This window comes from Oncorhynchus masou, chromosome 24 (genome assembly GCF_036934945.1).
Source record: "Oncorhynchus masou masou isolate Uvic2021 chromosome 24, UVic_Omas_1.1, whole genome shotgun sequence".
Classification (NCBI taxonomy): Eukaryota; Metazoa; Chordata; class Actinopteri; order Salmoniformes; family Salmonidae; genus Oncorhynchus; species Oncorhynchus masou.
Genome location: NC_088235.1, coordinates 21,790,375 through 21,816,709, shown reverse-complemented (window position 1 = coordinate 21,816,709; position 26,335 = coordinate 21,790,375). Strand labels below are relative to the sequence as shown.

At 43.0% G+C, this 26,335-nt stretch overlaps 1 protein-coding gene across 2 annotated transcripts in view; it reads right to left on the bottom strand.

Moving 5' to 3' along the window:
- The window catches only part of LOC135511909 (rho GTPase-activating protein 27-like), a 43,477-nt gene that overhangs the window by 9,066 nt on the left and 8,076 nt on the right, over positions 1 to 26,335 (bottom strand). Inside the window, exons 4-8 of one of the 2 annotated variants that reach the window (XM_064933430.1) lie at positions 4,039 to 4,497; positions 3,248 to 3,508; positions 2,727 to 2,807; positions 2,280 to 2,408; positions 968 to 1,045 (exon numbers count right to left, since the gene is read on the bottom strand). In XM_064933430.1, the coding sequence (XP_064789502.1) occupies positions 968 to 1,045; positions 2,280 to 2,408; positions 2,727 to 2,807; positions 3,248 to 3,508; positions 4,039 to 4,497 (1,008 nt within the window). The remainder of the gene's footprint in view (positions 1 to 967; positions 1,046 to 2,279; positions 2,409 to 2,726; positions 2,808 to 3,247; positions 3,509 to 4,038; positions 4,498 to 26,335) is intronic. The other variant, XM_064933431.1, reaches the window with a different exon arrangement.

Here is a 26,335-nt window from a genome sequence, read left to right as displayed (position 1 = left end):
ATCTCAAATTTTGACTCATCTGACCAAAAGGACAGATTTCAGCCAGTCTAATGTCCATTTCTCGTATTTCTTAGCCCAAGCATGTCTCTTCTTATTATTGGTGTCCTTTAGTAGTGGTTTCTCTGCAGCAATTTGACCAGGATTCACACAGTCTCCTCTGAACAGTTGATGTTGAGATATGTCTGTTACTTGAACTCTGTGAAGAATTTATTTGGGCTGCAGCAGAGGCATCTCTGGGTCTTCCTTTCCTGTGCCGGTCCTCATGATAGCCAGTTTCATCACAGCGCTTGATGGTTTTTGCAAATGCACTTGAAGAAACTTTCAAAATTCTTGACATTTCTTGAAATTTACCAAATAGGGCTATCTTCTGTATACCACCCCTACCTTGTCACAACAGAACTCATTGGCTTATATTGTGTATATATATATATATATATATATATATATATATATATAATCCTTTATTTAACTAGGCAAGTCAGTTAAGAACAAATTCTTATGCAATAAGAAGGAAAGATATTCCACAAATTAACTTCAACAAGGTAATTGAAATGCATTCCAGGTGACTACCTCATGAAGCTGGTTGATAGAATACCAAGAGTGTGCAAAGCTTTCACAAAGGCAAAGGATGGCTACTTTGAAGTATATTTTGATTTGTTTAACATCATGATACCATGTTTTATTTCATAGTTGTAATGTCTTCACTATTATTCTACAATGTAGAAAATCGTAAAACAAATTAGATCCTTTTTTTAAAAACACATTGTGCCGCTGAGAATCTGGGCTCTGATTGGAGAGGCTTCTTTGGGGTCTCAACCAATTAGGCCTTTAGGAAAAAACACAAAACAGTGCTCTAGCTGGGGCATCACAAAACTGTCATTTTAGCTAGAACAGGACTGATCTAATCTGATGAGGATCAGCAGGGGAGGGCAGGTGAGGAGGACAGGAGAAGAGGAGGAGAACTCACGTGATGCTGCCCCATCTCTGGAGAGTTGTCCGCACAGGAGCCGTAGTCTGAGGCATTTCTTCTGTGAGTTGGGGAGAACTTTTGCCCAACAGGAGAAGAATAATGGATGCTTTACTTTTACTTAATTCCTAACGTCTGCAATCACTTAATCTTACCCCAGAGTATACAGTCTACTCTGTCGTGGTACACAGTCTACTCTGTCGTGGTACTCTGTCGTGGTACACTGTCGTGGTACACTGTCTACTCTGTCGTGGTACTCTGTCTACTCTGTCGTGGTACACTGTCTACTCTGTCGTGGTACTCTGTCGTGGTACACTGTCTACTCTGTCGTGGTACACTGTCTACTCTGTCGTGGTACACTGTCTACTCTGTCGTGGTACACTGTCTACTCTGTCGTGGTACACTGTCTACTCTGTCGTGGTACTCTGTCTACTCTGTCGTGGTACTCTGTCTACTCTGTCGTGGTACTCTGTCGTGGTACACTGTCTACTCTGTCGTGGTACACTGTCTACTCTGTCGTGGTACACTGTCTACTCTGTCGTGGTACACTGTCTACTCTGTCGTGGTACACTGTCTACTCTGTCGTGGTACACTGTCTACTCTGTCGTGGTACTCTGTCTACTCTGTCGTGGTACACTGTCTACTCTGTCGTGGTACTCTGTCGTGGTACACTGTCTACTCTGTCGTGGTACACTGTCTACTCTGTCGTGGTACACTGTCTACTCTGTCGTGGTACACTGTCTACTCTGTCGTGGTACTCTGTCTACTCTGTCGTGGTACACTGTCTACTCTGTCGTGGTACTCTGTCGTGGTACACTGTCTACTCTGTCGTGGTACACTGTCTACTCTGTCGTGGTACACTGTCTACTCTGTCGTGGTACACTGTCTACTCTGTCGTGGTACACTGTCTACTCTGTCGTGGTACACTGTCTACTCTGTCGTGGTACACTGTCTACTCTGTCGTGGTACACTGTCTACTCTGTCGTGGTACACTGTCTACTCTGTCGTGGTACACTGTCTACTCTGTCGTGGTACACTGTCTACTCTGTCGTGGTACATTGAACACAAGGTTGACTGAAATGTCCCAGGTGCTGGGCGCTCTCTCATTTAGAAAGCGGTGTCAGGGTGGCTCAGTATGAAAGCTGAGGGTCAGGGGTTTCATAAGGTGCTCAGTCACTTCACTCTGCCTTACTGAACACTGTGGTCAGAGCCAGCTGACACACCTACTCTACCTCATAGCTCTACTGTGGTGGGCTCTGGGTAGGGGGACGTGAGGTATGTTAATGCTCCAGTATGTGTTATTAGTCCTCACCACCTCCTGCAGGGCTGAGCTGACATAAGTTGCACCCATGGTGTGTCTCCAGTTCTTCATGACCGTTAAAGAGACCCCGTCCAGCTCAACACCGTTCCCCACCTTGTACTGGCCTGACACTACAGGGACCTTGGTTGGTCAAATGATAATGGAGAAATGCATGTTCACAGAGGAGAAACCTTTCACATCTACATGAGGAAAATACTGATCTAAACCACGCGGATGAGCTGGCCAAGATGAACCTCTCTTTAAGTCATGCACAACATGTTGCTGAGGACATGAAGAAGGGGATGAGCTCACTGTGGCCTTGTGTTCCAATGGGAATGAAGAGGAGTAATAATAACAGAATGTTGTCTTTGCTATAGGCAAATTTAGATAAATCTATTCACATGAATGAGATCTTCCATTTCATACTCGCTATGGGTGTTTTCTAATCTTGATCTCTACCTCAGGCAGGTTCCACTGGGATCTGGAGCCATCTCTAAGGTAGTAGTACGTCAGTCCTCTGTCATCCAACGATTTGATCCACTGTTACCACACACACAATGACAAAGACTTCCGGTTAAATATTGACTTTACTGAACCTTTCTGGAGAAAACGTAGTGCATATTACGTAGTGCATACACTTACGACATCTTCTAGTCTAATAGCATAACGGTGCATTTAGCCGTGATATTCCTTCAAGCTGAGTAACACGGTTTACCCCTAGACTGCATTCATGGACAGCTCTCACTTGAAAAGTACATTTTTATCTCAAATGAGACTAACCAGAATAAATAACGTCTAAATAAAGGGTCAATAAGACTAAGCAGAATAAATAACATCTAAATAAAGGGTCAATAAGACTAACCAGAATAAATAACGTCTAAATAAAGGGTCAATAAGACTAACCAGAATAAATAAAGTCTAAATAAAGGGTCAATAAGACTAACCAGAATAAATAACGTCTAAATAATGAGTCTGTGTACCTGATCAGGTGAGTGTCTGTTGGAGAACACCCAAGTCCCATCAGGGTCTATGTTGAGGTTCCAGCCCGTCGGGGCACTCCTGTCCAGGCTGGCCCTGGGGATGACTGCCCGGGTCACATGGCTGGGGGTGTAGTCCTTAGGGAAGGAGTGAGGGGTCACAGGGGACACAGCCAACAACTCCTCTTCTGGTAGGTCAACCTCGGCTGGGTAGTTATCTGCTGGGTAGTCATCTGCTTGGTAGTCCTCCTCAGGCAGGGGAGGCTGGACACACACACACACACACACACACACACACACATTATGCATTGCACAAACGATCATGTCAGACACACACACGCACGCAGGTGACACATGCACACACCCATACGCATTTACACAGACAAACACACACGTTGTGAGAATGTTACATTCAGTGTTCTACTTCAAAACAGATGGAGATCAGGACAATGGATGACTTACCTTCTAGCTTCCTTTCACCTTTTCAAAGATCCTCAATTCAACTGAACAGTTTAAACAGCTTTCAGCTTTTTCTTTCACAAGCCTCTTTAGAATGGTGAAAACTCAACAATGCAGTTTGCAAAAAGTTCACAATGAGGTCAATGTGGGAATGTACAGAATGCCTACTAGTTTGAGGATAATTACATAATCTATGAAAACCAACTGTCTGCTATGTACGGTAGGTGTAGGACATAGCGGGAGCTTAAACTTAATTAAAAAGATGAGCGTATTATTTGTAGACGTCCCATGATGAAACTAAAATAGACTGGGAGTTTAAGTGGAGCAGCCCTTACCGGCCCTTCCTCCAGAGACTGGAGCCCACTCAGAGGCTCCATCAGAGCGGAGTAGGGGCACTGTGGCTCTGGGGACTCCCAAGACGTCTCCCCCGATACTGGGTTGTAGAAGTACTGGTGGCCGCTGGTCACATCCAAACACTGCTCCCAGTCAGAGGTCCATGCAGGGGGGGAGGCGGAGGTGAGGGACAGGGAGGGGAACTGAGAGGAGGGCGAACACACAGACACCTCGGCGGGAGCCTCAGGGTCTATGTGGGGGTTGTCCCAGGTGGTCTGCCCCGATTCGGGGTGGTAGTAGTACTCCCGTCCACTCTCCTGGTCAGTGTGCACCTCCCATCCCTTAGAGTCCAGGTATGGAGGAGTGCAGGGAGGGGAGAAGGCTGAGGGAGGGGACTCAGAGATGTTTCTGCCGAGCTCCGCTACATTAACGTACACAGCGTTCTGGACACTCTCCTTGACCTATGGGAAGAGCAGATAATATGGGGACAGAGGTCAGCTGGAAAAGTTTTGAACTAAAGTGTGACACCAAGTAGGTAGAACACTATCTGATGCCAGATCTGTTTGCACTGTCTTTACAACAAACTTACAGCAGGAACACAAACTGATCTGGGACCAGGTTGAGGCTAAGTGACACTGAGTCACTCTAGAAGGTCAAAGTGCTTCTTGCAACAGAGAGCCAAGCCTGTGAACAACATAACCAAAATCAACTTTAGTCTATCACCTCTACAGTCAGTTGGTTCTGTGTAGATAAAAGTAGTTGTTCTTTTCTGGGGGAACAAGAGGCTTATAGCACTCAGTGAGAGGGTGACAGAGCAGAACAGAGACGGTCTTCCGGAGCAGTCAGCTCAGGAAGTAAATTCTAAAGCTGAAGAGAGAGCATCAAGCTCCAGACCACAAACCAACGCCTCGCCTCATTTGTGTCTAAATTTACAGACGCCCACTATTACTACACCTATTCCCCCTCAGGATCCTGAAAAAAAATTGACATGGGTAGTCAGATCCTCAAAAAGTTATACAGCTGCACCATCGAGAGCATCCTGACTGGTTGAATCACCGCTTGGTACGGCAACTGCTCTGCATCCGACAGTTTCTAATCCCAAACCATTAGACTGCTAAATAGTTAATCAAATGACTACCCAGACTATTTGCATTGTTCCCATTTTATACATTGCTGCTACTGATTGTTTTTTATTATGAGTAGTCACTTCATCCCTACCTACATGTACATATTAGCTTGAACTAACATGTACCCCTGCACATTGACTCGGTACCGGTACCCCCTGTATATAGCCTCGTTATTGTTATTTATTCATTTATTGTGTTGCTTTTTTCTCTTATTTTAGTTTATTTTTTAGCAAATATTTTCTTTAATTTAAAAAAATCCTTTATTGTTGGTTAAGGGCTTGTAAGCATTTCATGTTGTATTCAGCACGTGACAAATAAAATGTGATTTGATTGATTACCCAGTTACCTACAGACACTGAAACTGCATTGCCAAAACTGGAGGTGCAACAGGGATGTACAAAGTTCACCACTCAACAAACTGAAACTGCACTGCTTCACAATACTGCCGAGGCATTCATATGTGACATTGTCTTCCATTTTGGTGGGGTTTTCCAGTGAAAAGAAAGATTAATGACAGCTGTCCACAAAGAAATATGCAAGCAGGGTTGGGTAGGTTATTTTCCAAAGTAATCCGTTACAGTTAACAGTTACTTATCCAAAATTGTAAATCAGTATATGTAACTTTTGGATTACCCAAACTAAATAAGGTAATCTTATTACTTTTCCCTTAAATGGCATTAGAAGAAGACAAAAAATATCCATCAAAAGCATTTTGTGTGCCATCACAGAGGTCTCTGACTTCTGGTCGACTCGCTCAGGTGGAATACATTTTAACTTGCGACCTTGGTTTGATGCCGATTTGAATGTCATTGAGAAAACAGAAAGGTGTCAATGTATTTCTCAAACATCCTTTCTGAATTGAACTGTAATCCAATAAAAAATCATGTAGTTTTTCAAAAGTATCTAATCTGATTACAGTAGTTTTGTTTTTTTTGCAATCAGATGACATGTAATCAGTTACTCCCCAACCCTGTACGGAAGGCCAATATTCAGGTTTCAACAGGTTACTGACACAATGGTTACTAATTGAAGCCAGTCAAAAAACTATGTCAAGAATGCTTACATGACTCAAACAGCTGACTGAATATAACTTCAAATACCTTTTATTCTTCCTCTTATCTGGAACCCACAGCTATTGAAAGGTCCAGTATTTTACCGTATGAAGCACAAAACGCAATTCAGAGTATGTAAATATAGGCCTAGTCAAAGCCAATACATATTTTTAAATTTTAAATTTTAATTTTACCTTTATTTAACTAGGCAAGTCAGTTAAGAACAAATTCTTATTTTCAATGACGGCCTAGGAACAGTGGGTTAACTGCCTGTTCAGGGGCAGAACGACAGATTTGTACCTTGTCAGCTCGGGGATTTGAACTTGCAACCTTCCGGTTACTAGTCCAATGCTCTAACCACTAGGCTATGCTGCGGTATGGTAAGGATGTCAAGTTAACCTTGTTAGCATAAATGTTAGTCTTGTTGTCATTGTTGCAGCTGCCTTAAGTAATTGCTCCTTTGGGATAAATAAAGTTGTTTTAATTTAATAAATGAGAGAAGTAAATGAGTGTCCATCCTTCCAGTAAACATTGGCACACCCACTCACTGATACCACATTGCCAGAGTCTCACCTGGAGCCTCATCTGTTCCAGAGGCCAGAGTCTCACTTGGAGCCTCACCTGTTCCAGAGGCCAGAGTCTCACCTGGAGCCTCACCTGTTCCAGAGGCCAGAGACTCACCTGGAGCCTCATATCTGTTCCAGAGGCCAGAGACTCACCTGGAGCCTCATATCTGTTCCAGAGGCCAGAGACTCACCTGGAGCCTCATATCTGTTCCAGAGGCCAGAGTCTCACCTGGAGTCTCATCTATTCCAGAGGCCAGAGGCTCAACTGGAGCCTCACATGTTGCAGAGGCCAGAGTCTCAAATGGAGCCTCACCTGTTCCAGAGGTCAGAGCCTCACCTGTTCCAGAGGTCAGAGTCTCACCTGTTCCAGAGGCCAGAGCCTCACCTGTTCTAGAAGCCAGAGCCTCACCTGGAGCCTTACCTGATCCAGAGGCCAGAGCCTCGTCTGTTCCAGAGGACAGTCTCACTTGGAGTCTCACCTGTTCCAGAGGCCAGGGCCTCACTGGTTCCAGAGGACAGTCTCACTTGGAGTCTCACCTGTTCCAGAGGCCAGGGCCTCACTGGTTCCAGAGGCCAGAGCCTCACCTGGACTCTCACCTGTTCCAGAGGCCAGAGCCTCACATGTTCCAGAGGCCAGAGACTCAACTGGGCCAGAGACTCAACTGGAGGCTCATCTCTTCCAGAGGCCAGAGTCTCACCTGGAGGCTCACCTGTTCCAGAGGCCAGAGTCTCACCTGGTGGCTCACCTGTTCCAGAGGCCAGAGTCTCACCTGGTGGCTCACCTGTTCCAGAGGCCAGAGTCTCACCTGGATGCTCACCTGTTCCAGAGGCCAGAGTCTCACCTGTTCCAGAGGTCAGAGTCTCACCTGGAGGCTGACCTGCTCCAGAGGTCAGAGTCTCACCTATTTCAGAGGCCAGAGACTCACCTGGAGTCTCACCTGTTCCAGAGGTCAGACCTCACCTGTTCCAGAGGCCAGAGTCTCACCTGGATGCTCACCTGTTTCAGAGGTCAGAGTCTCACCTGGAGTCTCACATGTTCCAGAGGCCAGAGCCTCACCTGTTCCAGAGGCCAGAGCCTCAACTGGGCCAGAGTCTCACCTGGAGTCTCAGCTCTTCCAGAGACCACCTCCTGTATCCCATGAGAGGTCTCTGCCTGACTTTATGACTCCTGGGAGGTCCCCCTGGGAACACTGCTGCCTATGATATCCTCATCATGGCATTGTGAGAGTGCTCTCCCTCTCCATCTCCCCCTCCCTCCCTCAAATTCAAAGGGATTTATTGGCATGGGAAACGTGTTTACATTGCCAAAGCAAATAGAATAGGCAAGAAACAAGTGAAATAAACTAAATGAACAGTAAATATTACACACTAATCTGAGAGAAATACAGTGCATGCACTTGGAAAGTATTCAGACCCCTTGACTGTTTCTACATTTTGTTACAGCCTTATTCTAAAATGTATTAAATTCATTTTGTTCCACGTCCATCTACACACAATACCCCATAATGACAAAGCAAAAACAAGTTTTAGAAATTTTTGCAAATGTATTAAAAATTAAGAACAGAAATACCTTATTTACATAAGTATTCAGACCCTTTGCTATGAAATTGAGCTCAGATGCAGCCTGTTTCTGTTGATCATCCTGTGGTAAATTCTATTGATTTGATATGATTCTGAAAGGCACACACCTGTGAAGATGGGAGAACCTTCCAGAAGCACAACCATCTCTGCAGCACTCCACCAATCAGGCCTTTATGGTAGAGTGGTCAGACAGAAGCCACTCCACAGTTAAAGGCACACGACAGCCCGTTTGGAGTTTGCCAAAAGGCACCTAAAGAACTCTCAGACCATGAGTGTGATGGTGTGATGAAACCAAGATTGAACTCTTTGGCCTGAATACCAAGTGTCACGTCTGGAGGAAACCTGGCAGCATCCCTACGGTGAAGCATGGTGGTGGCAACATCATGCTGTGGGGATGTTTTTCAGCGGCAGGAACTAGGAGACAAGACAGGATTGAGGGAAAGATGAACAGAGTACAGAGAGATCCTTGATGAAAACCTGTCCAGAGCACTCAGGACCTCAGACTGGGCAACAGGACAACGGCCCAAAACACACAGTCAAGACAACGCAGGAGTGGCTTCGGGACGAGTCTCTGAATGTCCTTGAGTGGCTCAGCCAGAACCCGGACTTGAACCCAATCGAACATCTCTGGAGAGACCTGAAAATAGCTGTGCATCGACGCTCCCCATCCAACCTGACAGAGCTTGAGAGGATCTGCAGAGAAGAATGGGAGAAACTCTACAAATACAAGTGTGCCAAGCTTGTAGCGTCATACCCAAGAAGACTCGGGGCTGTAATCGCTGCCAAAGGTACTTCAACAAAGTACTGAGTAAAGTGTCTGAAAACTTGTGTAAATGTGATAAAGTTGTTTTGTTTTTTTTACCTGTTTTTGCTTTGTCATTATGGGGTACTGCGTGTAGATTGATAACTATTGAATCCATTTTAGAATAAGGCTGTAATGTAACAAAATGTGGAAAAAGTCAAGGGGTCTGAATACTTTCCGAATGCACTGTATGCGTCTCTAATATGGTCATACAGCTGGCAGGAGGTGAGGAAGTGCAGCTCATTTTTCACCTCATTTTGTGAGCAGTGTGCACATAGCCTGTCTTCTCTTGAGAGCCAGGTCTACCTACGGCGGCCAGTCTCAATAGCAAAGCCATGTTCACAGAGTCTGTACATAGTCAAAGCGGTCAGGTATTCTGCCACTGTGTACTCTCTGTTTAGGGCCAAATAGCATTCAAGTTTGCACTGTTTTTTTGTTAAATATTCTCCCTGCTCAACCAACCACTGGATTGAGGAATGGTGACAGGTCGGAAACCTATTTAGGTCAATGGTCGGAAGGCAGATATGTATAGTAATGAATATATTTGACCATTTCATGTTTTGTGGTGATCAGATATGGACTCGGTGCACCATCTAGTTTAAAAAATATTTTTATTTTATTTTATTTAACCTGTATTTAACTTGGCAAGTCAGTTCAGAACAAATTCCCCTATGGGACTCGCAATCACGGACGGATGTGCTACAGCCTGGATTCGAACCAAGGACTGTAGTGACACCTCTTGCACTGAGATGCAGTGTCTTAGACCTCTCCACCACTCGGGAGCTCAATAACATCATTATTGATCTCATTATCACCACAAAGTAATCAATACACATGACTAGACAGACAAGAGTGGAAATGAGAGAGCTGCATCATTGATCTCTCTGATTGTGGAATGCCCCCTCCCCTGCCCACTGGAAAGAGATATCTACCCACAATAAGCCCACACTAACCAGATATTTGTGAGGTAAAATGTCAGTGTCACCAATAAAAATAAACTACAGGCTTAACCCCCATTGCACCAACACCCACAGTAAGCAGCCCACAGTAAATGCAATACCTATATGTGAGAAACTATGGTTTTGTGTTGGCAAATGTGTCAACTAACAACTAGCAAAACTCTAACCTAAAGTCTACATCAAGAGTGCTTAACGGAGCTATGTGCTAAACATGTTGAAGCAGGCATTGCTTGTGTTATTGAGCATGCTCTCTGAGGTTGACTTACACTGCAGCACAGGAAAATAAAGTTGAGCTGAAGCAATATATCTACAGTAGGGCGAGACTAAGTAGACTAAACAGGAAGTAGGAAGGTGATAACAAGGTAGACGTAAATACTGTCAATATTGTACATACTGAACAAACCCAACACTCTGATCTCTATTCTGGACAGCCTAATTAAACTCAACACACTCTGATCTCTATTCTGGACAGCCTAATTTAGCCATAGTTTTACTGAGGCTGTACTGTTGTATCTAGATATACAGTATAGTGTACAGTTAGTTCTGGACCTACCTGGGCTGGTATTGGGAGAGCCCAGCTCCCCCGGACCCGGTACCCATGCTGGGGCTTTGCATAAAGATCCACCATGTTTATGTAATCCCAATGAGTAGAGCCATATAATCCTACAGCTGAATAGAGCACAGCTACGCTAGCTATCACAGGACTGAACTGACACGAGCTGAGGCAGGCGGGCAGGCACACACACCCTAACACACACATCCTCTCAGACCAGCTGTGTCTGCTGGTGACCAATGACAGTTAGAGATTCCTTGAAAAAAATAACAGCCTTTTCTGTTACAATGACAGGGGGAGGGGGTTCAGAGAGAGAGAGAAAGCTAAAATAGTGAGAAAAAAACCTTGGTTTATCTTCTTTCCGAAATAAGAAGGAACTTTATCTCGTCCACTGTCCTCACAGCTCATGTGTTCAATGCTACAACTCTGGTTTGGGTTACATCTTCCATTTGAACATCACGTCTGTAATCACCCTGAAAGTAACTACAACAATACTACTAAAGTATGGTTTTAAAATCAATGACAAAAAATCTGAAATGTACACAGCAAAACACAATTGTGCACTGGAGAGAGGTGAAATGTACACAGCAAAACACAATTGTGCACTGGAGAGAGGTGAAATGTACACATCAAAACACAATTGTGCACTGGAGAAAGATGAAATGTACACATTTCAGGGGAAAACATCTCTGTAAAAGTACACAAGGATGAACCCAGATTATCTGAAGTTCTGCAGAGTTGGTGAGTGCTTGACTTGACACAGGAAACGGTAGTGAAGGGACGAGATCCGACTGTTATATCTGCTGACTCTCTGATGCCTTTGAACCATCCCAACCAATAGTCATAACACCCCAACCAATAGTGTCATAATAACACCCCAACCAATAGTGTCATAATAACACACCAACCAATAGTGTCATAATAACACCCCCAGCCAATAGTGTCATAATAACACACCAGCCAATAGTGTCATAATAACACACCAGCCAATAGTGTCATAATAACACACCAACCAATAGTGTCATAATAACACACCAGCCAATAGTGTCATAATAACACACCAACCAATAGTGTCATAATAACACCCCAGCCAATAGTGTCATAATAACACCCCAACCAATAGTGTCATAATAACACCCCAACCAATAGTGTCATAATAACACCCCCAGCCAATAGTGTCATAATAACACCCCCAGCCAATAGTGTCATAATAACACCCCAGCCAATAGTGTCATAATAACACCCCAGCCAATAGTGTCATAATAACACCCCAGCCAATAGTGTCATAATAACACCCCAACCAAGTGTCATAATAACACCCCAACCAATAGTGTCATAATAACACACCAACCAAGTGTCATAATAACACCCCAGCCAATAGTGTCATAATAACACCCCAGCCAATAGTGTCATAATAACACACCAGCCAATAGTGTCATAATAACACCCCAACCAATAGTGTCATAATAACACCCCAACCAATAGTGTCATAATAACACTCCAACCAAAAGTGTCATAATAACACCCCAACCAAAAGTGTCATAATAACACCCCAACCAATAGTGTCATAATAACACCCCAACCAATAGTGTCATAATATTTATTTATTTATTTTACCTTTATTTTACTAGGCAAGTCAGTTAAGAACAAATTCTTATTTTCAATGACGGCCTAGGAACAGTGGGTTAACTGCCTGTTCAGGGGCAGAACGACAGATTTTGTACCTTGTCAGCTTGGGGATTTGAACTTGCAACCTAAGAACAAATTATTATTTTCAATGATTGCCTAGGAACAGTGGGTTAACTGCCTTGTTCAGGTGAAGAATGACAGATTTTTACCTTGTCAGCTTGGTGATCCAATCCTGCAACCTTTCGGTTACTGGTCCAACACTAACAACTAGGCTACCTGCCACCCCACATATGGCATTTCATATGTGAAAACATGTTGTTTTTTTCAACACTACACATGTAACATTTCACATGTGAACACGTGTTTTTGGAACACTTCACATGTGAAAAGGTGTGTTTTTTAAATTTCATGTGATCACGTTTTCATATGTGCTATTTCATGTGTTATTGCTGTTCAGCTAAAATATGACCCCACCTGGGATTTGAACTCACAATCATTCATTCTGACTATTCATTGATTTCATTTACTTATTTCAGCAATTGAAGAGTTTCTGTATAGTTGGTGGGTCATATTATTCTGTTTAATTGATACTCCTGAATCCCTATGATTAATATAATAATTTTCACATTTTTAAGTCCATAGTGTAGGAATACAAGTGAAATCAGTCAGTCATTGATACAGACATGGTGGCATAGCAAGAAGATAGGAATGCCGTGAACCAAGAGGTTGTGCGTTCAAATCCCAGGTAATGACACGTTGAATAATAATGACTGTATAAATAAACATACATATTTGACACACGACTACATTGTGTAAGTTGAAATCCCTGTGTTAAAAGCACTGTGTGTGCATCATAACAACTCACACATGTGAAAGGTTATGTGATCACGTGAAAATCCTCATGTGAAAAAACATCACACATAAAGACTTGTAGATAACCTGTAGCCAGTGGGTTTGGCGACGGGTATGAAGCTAGGGCGAACCAACGAGAGCATACAGGTCGCAATGGTGGGTAGTGTATGGGGCTTTGGTGACAAAACTGATGGCACTGTGATAGACTGCGTCCAGTTTGTTGAGTAGAGTGTTGGAGGCTATTTTATAGATGACGTCGAGGATCGGTAGGATGGTCAGTTTTACGAGGGTATGTTTGGAAACATGAGTGAAGGATGATTTGTTGCGATATAGGAAGCCGATTCTAGATTTAATTTTGGATTGGAGATGCTTGATGTGAGTCTGGAAGGAGAGTTTACAGTCTAACCAGACACCCAGGTATTTGTAGTTGTCCACGTATTCAAAGTCAGAGCCGTCCAGAGTAGTGATGCTGGACGGGCGAGCAGGTGCGGGCAGTGATCGATTGAATAGCATGCATTTAGTTTTACTTGTGTTTCGGAGCAGTTGGAGGCCACGGAAGGAGAGTTGTATGGCATTGAAGCTCGTCTGGAGGTTAGTTAACACAGTGTCCAAGGAGGGGCCAAAAGTATACAGAATGGTGTCGTATGCGTAGAGGTGGATCAGAGAATCACCAGCAGCAAGAGCAACATCATTGATGTATACAGAAAAGAGAGTCGGCCCGAGAATTGAACCCTGTGGCACACCCATAGAGACTGTCAGAGGTCCGGAAAACAGGCCCTCCGATTGGACACACTGAACTCTATCAGAGAAGTAATTGGTAAACCAGGTGAGGCAATCATTTGAGAAACCAAGGCTGTTGAGTCTGCCAATAAGAATGTTGTGATCGACAGAGTCGAAAGCCTTGGCCAGGTCGATGAATACGGCTGAATATGTCTCTTATTGATGGCGGTTATGATGTCGTTGGCTGGCAGCGTGGCTGAGGTCCACCCATGACCAGCTTTGAAACCAGATTGCATAGCGGAGAAGGTACGGTGGGATTCGTAATGGTCAGTAATCTGTTTGTTAACTTGGCTTTCGAAGACCTTAGAAAGACAGGGAAGGATAGATATAGGTCTGTAGCAGTTTGGGTCTAGAGTGTCTCCCCCTTTGAAGAGGGGGATTACCGCGGCAGCTGTCCAATCTTTGGGAATCTCAGACGATATGAAAGAGAGGTTGAACAGGCTAGTAATAGGGGTTGCAAAAATTTCAGCAGATAATTTTTAGGAAGAGAGGGTCCAGATTGTCTAGCTCGGCTGATTTGTAGGTGTCCATATTTTGCAACTCTTTCAGAACATTCAGCTATCTGGATTTGGGTAAAGGAGAAATGGTGGGGGCTTTGGCGGGTTGCTGTGGAGGGTGCCGGGCAGTTGACCGTGGTAGGGGTAGCCATGTGGAAAGCATGGCCAGCCGTCGAGAAATGCTTATTGAAATTCTCAATTATAGTGGATTTATCGGTGGTGACAATGTTTCCTAGACTCAGAGCAGTGGGCAGCTGGGAGGAGGTGCTCTTATTCTCCATGGACTTTACAGTGTCCCAGAACTTTTTTGAGATAGTACTACAGGATGCAAATTTCTGTTTGAAAAAGCTTGCCTTAGCTTTTCCAACTGCCTGTGTATATTTGTTACTAACTTCCCTGAAAAGTTGCATATCACGGGGGCTATTCGATGCTAATGCAGAACGCCACAGGATATTTTTGTGCTGGTCAAGGGCAGACAGGTCTGGAGTGAACCAAGGACTATATCTATTCCTAGTTCTACATTTTTTGAGAGGGGCATGCTTATTTAACTTCTTGAAACTCCCCATCCCGGATCCGGGTTTGTGACTAAAGCCTCAGGCTCATTAGCATAACGCAACGTTAACGATTTCTGAAAATCGCAAATAAAATGAAAATAATGCGTCTGCTCTCAAGCTTAGCCTTTTCTTAACAACACTGTCATCTCAGATTTTCAAAATATGCTTTTGAACCATAGAAATTGACTAATTTGTGTAAGAGTATGCAAAGCTAGCATAGCATTTTGAGTAGCATTTAGCACGCAACATTTTCACAAAAACCAGATAACCAAATAAATAAAATCATTTACCTTTGAAGAGCTTCTGATGTTTTCAATGAGGAGACTCTCAGTTACATACCAAATGCGCAGTTTTTCCTGAAAGCGTCTGTGTGTAGGAGAAATCGTTCCGTTTTCTACATTGCGTTTGGCTACCGAAACAAACCGAAAATTCAGTCACCTACAACGTAAAACTTTTTCCGGATTAACTACATAATATCGACCGAAACATGGCAAACGTTGTTTGGAATCAATCCTCAAGGTGTTTTTTCACATATCTCTTCATTGATATGCAGTTCGTGGAAGCTTGCTTTCCTCTCTGTATCGCATGGAAAAATTCTGGCAGGTGACTTTTGCGCACCAATTTCGGCGCAGGACACCGGGCGGACACCTGGTAAATGTGGTCTCTTATGGTCAATCTTCCAATGATCTGCCTACGAATACGTCACAATGCTGCAGACACCTTGGGGAAACGACAGAAAGGGCAGGCTCATTCCTCTCGCATTCACAGCCATATAAGGAGACAATGGAAAACAGAGCCTCAAAAATCCTTGTCATTTCCTGGATGTCATCTCATCTTGGTTTTGCCTGAAGCTCACGTTCTAGGGCACGCACAGAGAATATCTTGGTATTTCTGGACACGTCAGAGTGTTTTCTTTCGAATGGTATCAATTATATGCATAGTCGAGCATCTTTTTGTGACAAAATATCTTGTTTAAAACGGGAACGTTTTTCATCCAAAAATTAAATAGCGCCCCCATAGATGTAAGAGGTTAAGATGGTGAGGAAGGCACTTTTAAAGAATAGCAAGGCATCATCTACTGATGGGATGAGGTCAATGTCATTCCAGGATACCCCGGCCATTCCAGGCCTGCTCGCAGAAGTGTTTCAGGGAGCGTTTGACAGTGATGAGGGGTGGTCGTTTGGTCGCAGACCCATTACGGATGCAGGCAATGAGGCAGTGATTGCTGAGATCTTGATTGAAAACAGCAGAGGTGTATTTAGAGGGCGAATTAGTTAGGATGACATGAGGGTGCCCGTGTTTACTGATTTGGGGTTGTACCTGGTAGGTTCATTGATAATTTGTGTGAGATTGAGGGCATCAAGCTTAGTTTGTAGGATGGCCTGGGTGTTAATAAGCATATCCCAGTTTAGGTCAACCTGGTAGCACGAGCTCAGAAGATAGATGGGGGGCAATCAATTCACATTTGGTATCGAGGGCACAGCTGGGGGCAGAAGGAGGTCTATAGCAAGTGGCAACATTGAGAGACTTGTTTCTGGAAAGGTGAATTTTTAGAAGTAGAAGCTCAAATTGTTTGGGTACAGACTTAGATAGTAATACAGAACTTTGCAGGCAATATTTGCAGTAGATTGCAACACCTCCCCCTTTGGCAGTTCTATCTTGGTGGAAAACGTTATAGTTAGCAATGGAGATTTCAGGGTTTTTGTTGGTTTTCCTAAGCCAGGATTCAGACACGGCTAAGACATCTGGGTTAGCAGAGTGTGCTAAAGCAGTGAGTAAAACAAACTTAGGGAGTAGGCTTGTAATGTTAACATGCATGAAACCAAGGCTTTTACGTTTACAGAAGTCAACAAATGAGAGCACCCGGGGGGTGGGAGTGGAGCTAGGCATTGCAGGACCTGGATTAACCTCCACATCACCAGAAGAACAGAGGAGAAGTAGAATAAGGGTTCGGCTAAAGATTACACAAACTGGCCGTCTAGCACATTCAGAACAGAGAGTAAAAGGAGTAGGTTTCTAGGCACGATAGCATATTTTCAAGGCATGGTGTACAGACAAAGGTAAGTTAGGATGTGAGTACATTGGAGGTAAACCTAGGCATTGAGTAATGAAGAGAGAGATATTGTCTCTAGAGATATTTAAACCAGGTGATTTCATCGCACATGTTGGAGGTGGAAAAACATGGTTGGTTAAGGCATATTGAGCAGGGCGAGAGGCTCTACAGTGAAATAAGACAGTAATCACTAACCAGGACAGTAATGGACGAGGCATATTGATATTAGAGAGAAGCATGCATAGCCAAGTGAACATATGGGTCCAGTGAGTGGTTGGGCTGGCTGGGGACACGGCGATTCAGACAGTTAGCAGGCCGATGCTAACAAGCTAACAGTTAGTAGGCCGGGAGTAAAGCAAGCTAGCAGCTAGTAGCTAGCAGTTAGCAGGCCGGGTTAGCAAGCAAGCAGTTAGCATTGGCTAGCAGTTACAGACCGGGTCCGGCAGCTAGCATTTAGCAGACCGGGTAAGCAAGCAAGCAGATAGCAGGGGCTAGAAAGTTAGCCTTTGGGGGACGTCGCGATGGGGGTAAGTCTGTTTTTGCCTCTACGTGTGGTGACGTCGATAGACCAGTCGTGGAATTAGTAGGGTTCCAAGTAGCTCTAGCAGGCCTAGCTGGTTAGCATAATAGGCCTTCAGCGGGCGTTGCGCCTGAGGGGCCTGTTGGAGTCCTCAGGCAGATTATGTCAGTATTCAAGTCGTAGGGGATCTGCGGGGTTCCATGCCCCGTACCGGCTGTAGAAGGGGTCCGGATATTGTAGCCCAGGAGTATACTTCGGTGGTAGCACAGGAGCCCTGTCCGGACTAGCTTCAAGCTAATTGGTGCTTGCTCTGGGATGGAAACGCTAGCCAGGAGTAGTCATCCGGGATTGCGGTTAGCTAGTTGTGAAGATCCAGATGAAAATGTTCAGTTTGCGGTAGGAATCCGGGGGTAAAAATAATAGGTCCGTTATGCTCTGGTTAGAGTCACGTTGTTCAAACTGATGAGAGCTTTCCGAGCTGAAGGTTAGCTGATGACCGCTGGCAATGGTTTGCTGACTGATAGCTGGTAGTTAGCTGGCTAGCTTCAGTTGAGGGATTCCAGATCCGAAGTAAATATAAATACTTTAGGAAAAAAGAAAGCAGATCCACGCCCCATTGGGTGAGGCGGGTTGCAGGAGAATATTTAGATGTTGAGGTTTAGCAAAATATTTTAAAGGATATGCGACGAAAAATATGTAAAACGGTATATACAAGTGACACGACAGGACAACGACGTCTGACTGCTACGCCATCTTGGATCAGAAAATGTGAAATCATGTGATTTTTCCCACTAGGGACCCCAACCAATATTATAATAATAATACCCCAATCAATAGTATTTCAAATTAGTGTTTTAAATTAAAATATCATCCCTTATAATGAATAATGTTGACTAAAAGAGGGACAGCGAAGTACTGCGGAAAAGGAAACATCGTTGTGATGTTGAACTAGCTCCTGAAGAAGGAGATGGTTGAAGAGGAAACATCGTTGTGATGTTGAACTAGCTCCTGAAGAAGGAGATGGTTGAAGAGGAAACATCGTTGTGATGTTGAACTAGCTCCTGAAGAAGGAGAGGGTTGAAGAGGAAACATCGTTGTGATGTTGAACTAGCTCCTGAAGAAGGAGATGGTTGAAGAGGAAACATCGTTGTGATGTTGAACTAGCTCCTGAAGAAGGAGATGGTTGAAGAGGAAACATCATTGTGATGTTGAACTAGCTCCTGAAGAAGGAGATGGTAGAAGAGGAAACATCGTTGTGATGTTGAACTAGCTCCTGAAGAAGGAGAGGGTTGAAGAGGAAACATCGTTGTGATGTTGAACTAGCTCCTGAAGAAGGAGATGGTTAAAGAGGAAACATCGTTGTGATGTTGAACTAGCTCCTGAAGAAGGAGATGGTTAAAGAGGAAACATCGTTGTGATGTTGAACTAGCTCCTGGAGAAGGAGATGGTTGAAGAGGAAACATCGTTGTGATGTTGAACTAGCTCCTGAAGAAGGAGATGGTTAAAGAGAAAACATCGTTGTGATGTTGAACTAGCTCCTGAAGAAGGAGATGGTTGAAGAGGAAACATCGTTGTGATGTTGAACTAGCTCCTGAAGAAGGAGATGGTTGAAGAGGAAACATCGTTGTGATGTTGAACTAGCTCCTGAAGAAGGAGATGGTTAAAGAGGAAACATCGTTGTGATGTTGAACTAGCTCCTGGAGAAGGAGATGGTTGAAGAGGAAACATCGTTGTGATGTTGAACTAGCTCCTGAAGAAGGAGATGGTTAAAGAGGAAACATCGTTGTGATGTTGAACTAGCTCCTGAAGAAGGAGATGGTTGAAGAGGAAACATCGTTGTGATGTTGAACTAGCTCCTGAAGAAGGAGAGGGTTGAAGAGGAAACATCGTTGTCATGTTGAACTAGCTCCTGAAGAAGGAGATGGTTGAAGAGGAAACATCGTTGTGATGTTGAACTAGCTCCTGAAGAAGGAGATGGTTAAAGAGGAAACATCGTTGTGATGTTGAACTAGCTCCTGAAGAAGGAGATGGTTGAAGAGGAAACATCATTGTGATGTTGAACTAGCTCCTGAAGAAGGAGATGGTTGAAGAGGAAACATCGTTGTGATGTTGAACTAGCTCCTGAAGAAGGAGATGGATGAAGAGGAAACATCGTTGTGATGTTGAACTAGCTCCTGAAGAAGGAGATGGTTAAAGAGGAAACATCGTTGTGATGTTGAACTAGCTCCTGAAGAAGGAGATGGTTGAAGAGGAAACATCGTTGTGATGTTGAACTAGCTCCTGAAGAAGGAGAGGGTTGAAGAGGAAACATCGTTGTCATGTTGAACTAGCTCCTGAAGAAGGAGATGGTTGAAGAGGAAACATCGTTGTGATGTTGAACTAGCTCCTGAAGAAGGAGATGGTTAAAGAGGAAACATCGTTGTGATGTTGAACTAGCTCCTGAAGAAGGAGATGGTTGAAGAGGAAACATCATTGTGATGTTGAACTAGCTCCTGAAGAAGGAGAGGGTTGAAGAGGAAACATCGTTGTGATGTTGAACTAGCTCCTGAAGAAGGAGATGGATGAAGAGGAAACATCGTTGTGATGTTGAACTAGCTCCTGAAGAAGGAGATGGTTAAAGAGGAAACATCGTTGTGATGTTGAACTAGCTCCTGGAGAAGGAGATGGTTGAAGAGGAAACATTGTTGTGATGTTGAACTAGCTCCTGAAGAAGGAGATGGTTAAAGAGGAAACATCGTTGTGATGTTGAACTAGCTCCTGAAGAAGGAGATGGTTGAAGAGGAAACATCGTTGTGATGTTGAACTAGCTCCTGAAGAAGGAGATGGTTAAAGAGGAACATCGTTGTGATGTTGAACTAGCTCCTGAAGCAGGAGATGGTTAAAGAGGAAACATCGTTGTGATGTTGAACTAGCTCCTGGAGAAGGAGATGGTTGAAGAGGAAACATTGTTGTGATGTTGAACTAGCTCCTGAAGAAGGAGATGGTTAAAGAGGAAACATCGTTGTGATGTTGAACTAGCTCCTGAAGAAGGAGATGGTAGCCATATTTTGTATAGCCTCCAATTGCCCTAAAGGAGAATAATCAGAACTTTCTCTTATAGCCTTGAGCAATGCTACAAAGCAGCAATCTGCCCAATTACTTCACTGCTTTGGCAATCATCCAATAAAACAATGGAGGAGCAAATTGGGGCCCAAAATCAGGCCACAAAAACACAGTCGGCCTATTAATGGAGTCTGATTCCTACCCGTTACATCACTCCTCATGGCCCAGAATCCTGGATTACCCCAGAGATGGCAGTTATGGCTCCATTTACAATCGACATACAGCACAGCAGCCTTATCACTTCCCTACCCATCTCCTCACTTCACTTTAACTCAGGCCAGGCTGATTGACGCTTTATTGACATGTCTCTTCTGACTGCCCTGAGGCAGAGAACCTGCTCGCATATGAAGCAGGAGAACATAGAGTTTCGAGAACATAGAAATACTAGAACATAGATGGAACACAGAGATGTATACATTCTACATGTATGGATAGAGAGAAAAAAAGAGAAGATATGGTAATATCTGAACATACTGCAGTGTCTGAAACATAAGATACCGAAACTGACTTAGGTGTTGGGTAACAACTGCTGTCCAAGAATGCCTACGGTACTGTACACACCCTTACGGAAAAAACATACATTTCACATGTGAAGTGTTCCAAAAATCCATGTTTTCATGTGAACTTATGTGAAGTTAATGCGATAACATGAAAGCAACACGTGATAAAATAACACTACAAGTGAAACCGTGATCACATGTGAAGTGTTCCGAAAACACATTTCACATGTGAACTAACGTGGTTTTTCTGTAAGGGCAGTAAAGCCACTTAGTTAAAATGCATATTTACAGATATGTAGATCTCAAGAGCTTTGATAGCGAAGTCCCAAGCAGTTAACCCTATCATAACAAACAGAGTACATAAAAAATAACCATGCATCAAGATGAAATTAAAAACATTCCATATCTAATATGATTCTATGACTAAGGAGACAAGATACTTTAGACCAGTGATTCCAAAACTTTTTATAGTCCCATACCCCTTCAAACATTCAACTTCCAGCTGCGTACCCCCTCCAGCACCAGGGTCAGCACACTTTCAAATGTTTTTTTGCCATCATTGTAAGACTGCCACACACACACACACACACACACACTATACATTTATTAAACATAAGAATGAGTGTGAGTTTTTGTCACATCCCGACATGTGGGAAGTGACAAAGAGCTCTTATAGGACCAGGGCACAAATAAAAATATAATAATAATCAATTATTTTTCTTTAACCATCTTACATATAAAACCTTATTTAAATAACTCACCACAAGTTAATGAGAAGGATGCACCGTAACTCTGCAATGTTGGGTTGTAATGGAGAGAGTCTCCGTCTTAAATCATTCTCCACACACAGTCTGTGCCTGTATTTAGTTTTCATGCTAGTGAGGGCTGAGAGTCCACTCTCACATACTGTAGGTACGTGGTTGCAAAAGGCATCAGTGTCTTAACAGCGCGATTTGCCAAGGCAGGATACTCTGAAAATGTGAAGAAAAAAAATGTTCAAAAACTTAATATTATGATATATTTTTTTATGTGAATCACATTTTTATTTGGGGTACCCCCAACAGCATTACACGTATCCCAGTTTGGGAATACCCGCTTTAGACAATGGTTGCGTTCCCCTGCTCAGATGTTGCATGCATCAACCAAAGATTGCATGCATCAACCAATGGTTGCGTGCCATGTCATCGACTGACAGATTGCTATAACATATGTGGTTAGCTGATAAATAAAATACCTACCCAGGCATTGTAAGATCTGGCAGGCATCAGCAGCACCTAGGCAGAGGAACGTGGCCAAAGGCTGCATTTAGACAGGCAGGTCAAATCTGATATTTTTTCCCCATGAATTAGACTTTTGACTAATCACATCAGATATTTTTCAGAGCTGATCTGAATTAGTGAAAAAAAGATCAGAATTGGGCTGCCTGTGTAAACACAGCCATGAAATAGTCTCATTACAGCTGAGGAGCGGTCATTGGGAGCCTCTAGAGGAGGTTTGCACAACAAGCACAGAGAAAAATGCTGAATTTCCATTTCTCTCTCAAATGGTGTGTGTACGTTTACTAAATCAAATCAAACATTATTTGTCACATGGGTAGAATACAACAAGTGTAGACCTTACCGTGAAATGCTTACTTACAAGCCCTTAACTAACAATGCAGTTCAAGAAAGAGTGAAACAAATATTTATCAAATGAACTAAAGTAAAAAAAAAAAAAAAGTAACACAAAATAATGAGGCTATATACAGGGGGTACAGGCACAGAGACAATGTGCGGGGGCACAGGCCAGCCGAGGCAATCCGTACATGTAGGTAGGGGTGAAGTGACTATGCATAGATAATAAACAGTGAGCAGCAGCAGTGTACAAACAAAAGGAGGGGGGATGGGGGGGACTGTTCAGCAATCTTATGGCTTGGGGGTAGAAGCTGCTAAGGAGCCTTTCGGTCCTTGGCAGTTACAATTTACCAGTACTAATGCAAATAACCTAGTGATCTGGTGAAGTATGCATGAACATGATGATATCAACAAGATCACAACCGTTTTTTACATTCATATTTTGTTTATAACAATAGTTAAGGAGTTTATGGTTAATTTGATCATGTAAGAAGACCGTTCCTACATTCATTTTCATGTAAATTGAGTCCATTTAACTAGGGTAGTCCACTCCACTCAATAGTCTAACCATCACTATTTTCCACAGAGTCTTGGGATCATGACATCCGGTGTTACCCTAAATGTTGGATTCATCTAAATGTATTCACCCATCCTTACTCTCAAATAACCTCCCAATGATTTCAGTAAGAACCCACTGGGCACACACTGGTTGAATGAATGTTGGTTGAATCAAAGAGGAATAGACATTGAATTGACGTCTGTGCCCAGTGAGAAGCCAAGCCTAGCATGTGTCCCAAATTACTGTCTATTATCTATATAGTGCACTACTTTTGAACAGGGCCATAGGGAATGACCCATAGGGCTCTGGTAAAAAGTATTAAGTGCACCATACAAATAAGATGCACCATATAGGGAATCGGGAGTCATTTGGGCCAGAGTTACTGTTTAGGAGGAGAAAAAAACAGACAGTGTTCAGTCTTCTTTTCTGTCAGAGAGCAGGATCAGATAGATGGGTCTCTCTCTCACACAATCTGTTGGAGCTGTTTCCTGGCATTTGATTTTGGCAGGCAGAGGTCAATATTCAATCAAAACTTTGAACTCTGTTCAAATAAATGCATTCTTTTTGCCAGTAAATTTAATTATAAATAGAAAAAGCTTTTTTTTAACCTGGTTCATTCCAAGGCTGACATATTTTGCATACCGTACCCTAATTTATGTTAAATGTTTTACAATGACACAAAGTACCAGTCAAACGTTAGGACACACCTACTCATTCCAGGGTTTTTATTTTTTGTATTTTCTACATTATAGAAAAATAGTGAAGACATCAAAACTATGAAAAAACACCAAAGGAATCATGTAGTAACCGAAAAAACTGTTAAGCAAATTCTTGCAAGTAGCCACCCTTTACCTTGATGACAGTTTTGCACACTCTTGGCATTCTCTCAACCAGCTTCATGAGTCACCTGGAATGCATTTCAATTAACAGGTGTGCCTTGTTAAAAGTTAATTAATGCATTTGAGCCAATCAGTTGTGTTGTGACAAGGTGGGGTGTTATACAGAAGATAGCCCTATTTGGTAAAAGACCAAGTCCATATTATGGCAAGAACAGCTCAAATAAGCAAAGAGAAACAACAGTCCATCATTAATTTAAGACATGAAGGTCAGTCAATCCAGAACATTTCAAGAACTTTGAAAGTTTCTTTGAGTGCAGTCGCAAAAACCATCAGCGCTGTGACGAAACTGGCTCTCGACACAGGAAAGGAAAACCCAGAGATGCCTCTGCTGCAGAGGATATGTTCATTTGAGTTATACCAACCTCAACATTTGCAGCCCAAATAAATTCTTCACAGAGGTCAAGTAACAGACACATCTCAACATCGACTGGTCAGTGGAGACTGAATCAGGCCTTCATGGTAAAATTGCTGCAAAGAAAGCACTACTAAAGAACACCAATAAGAAGAACAGACTTGCTTGGGCCAAAAATCACAAGCAATGGACATTCGACTGGTGGAAATCTGTCCTTTGGTCAGATGAGTCCAAATTTGAGATTTTGGTTCCAACTGCCATGTCTTTGAGAGATACAGATTAGGTGAACGGATGATCTCTGCATGTGTGGTTCCCACCGTGAAGCATGGAGGAGGAGGTGTGATGGTGCTTTTCTGGTTACAGTACCAGTGATTCATTTAGAATTCAAGGCATACTTAACCAGCATGGCTACCACAGCATTCTGCAGCAATACGCCATCCTATCTGGTTTGCGCTTAGTGGGACTACCATTTGTTTTTCAAACCCAACACACTCCTGCAAGACTGTTGGAAAAGCATTCCAGGTGAAGCTGGTTGAGAGAATGCCAAGAGTGTGCAAAGCTGTGATCAAGGTAAAGGGTGACTACTTTGAAGAATCTCATTTGTTTAATTTTTTGGTTTTTTTGGTTACTACATGATTCCACATGTGTTATTTTGTAGTTTTTGATGTCTCCACTATTATTTTATAATGTAGAAAACATATTTTTTTGTTAAACCCTTGAGTGGGTAAGTGTCCAGACTTTTGACTGGTACTGTATATGTTTATTTATTGTATACTTTTTTTCAAGAAATCATAGAGTAGTTTGACGACTTTTTATAAGCTTTCAAATGATATCAAACTCAACCGTTGATCTTTTCCAGTGATGAAGATATGGATGTTTCATGATAGGCTGGGGTATGTAAAATGGGTCAACTTTGAGCACCTCTATCTCCTGAATGTTTTGGCATTCAGGTCTAAAAAGTCACTTTCTGACCACTTCTACCATGGGCAAACACGTATGGAAGGTTTTGTTCAAATCAAAAAGGGGTGCTGTCAGAAAGGGATTGAAATCAAGGTCCAAATGGCACCCTAGTCCCTACGTTTCTTATTGCACAGCGTAAGTGAAGGCTACAGTTACAAGATATGTAAAGGTGATGGGCATTTCCATTGAATAGGAGCATATCAAATTGGTGTCATATGAAAGCTAAGAGTCTATCTTTTTGGGAAATGAAGGCATAGAAGGCACCATTTCCAAAGAAAAAAAATTGCCTCTGAAAGCAATGTCAGCACAGTGACTAGAGCACAGCAGAGTACCGTGAGTAGAGCACAGTGCGTAAAGCACAGTAGTGTAATATACAGTGAGTAGAGCACCGTAGAGCACAATGAGTAGAGCACAGTAGAGTAGAGCACAATACAGTGAGTAGAACACAGTACTGCACAATCTAATAGTACCGTAAAGAAAGGTAGAATACATTGTACTGTACTCTGCTGTGATGTCATTCTCCTCATGTTTCACAAGTTTGGACATTCATATCCATAATTATGCATTTCTGTGTGGTACAGATTAAGGACCCATGATGCAATTCTGTTACCGTATTTCCATTATCGGATGTACAGTTGAAGTCAGAAGTTTACATACACCTTAGCCAAATACATTTAAACTCAGTTCTTCACAATTCCTGACATTTAATCGTAGTAAAAGGTCCCTGTCTTAGGTCTGTTAGGATCACCACTTTATTTTAGGAACATGAAAGGTCAGAATAATAGTAGA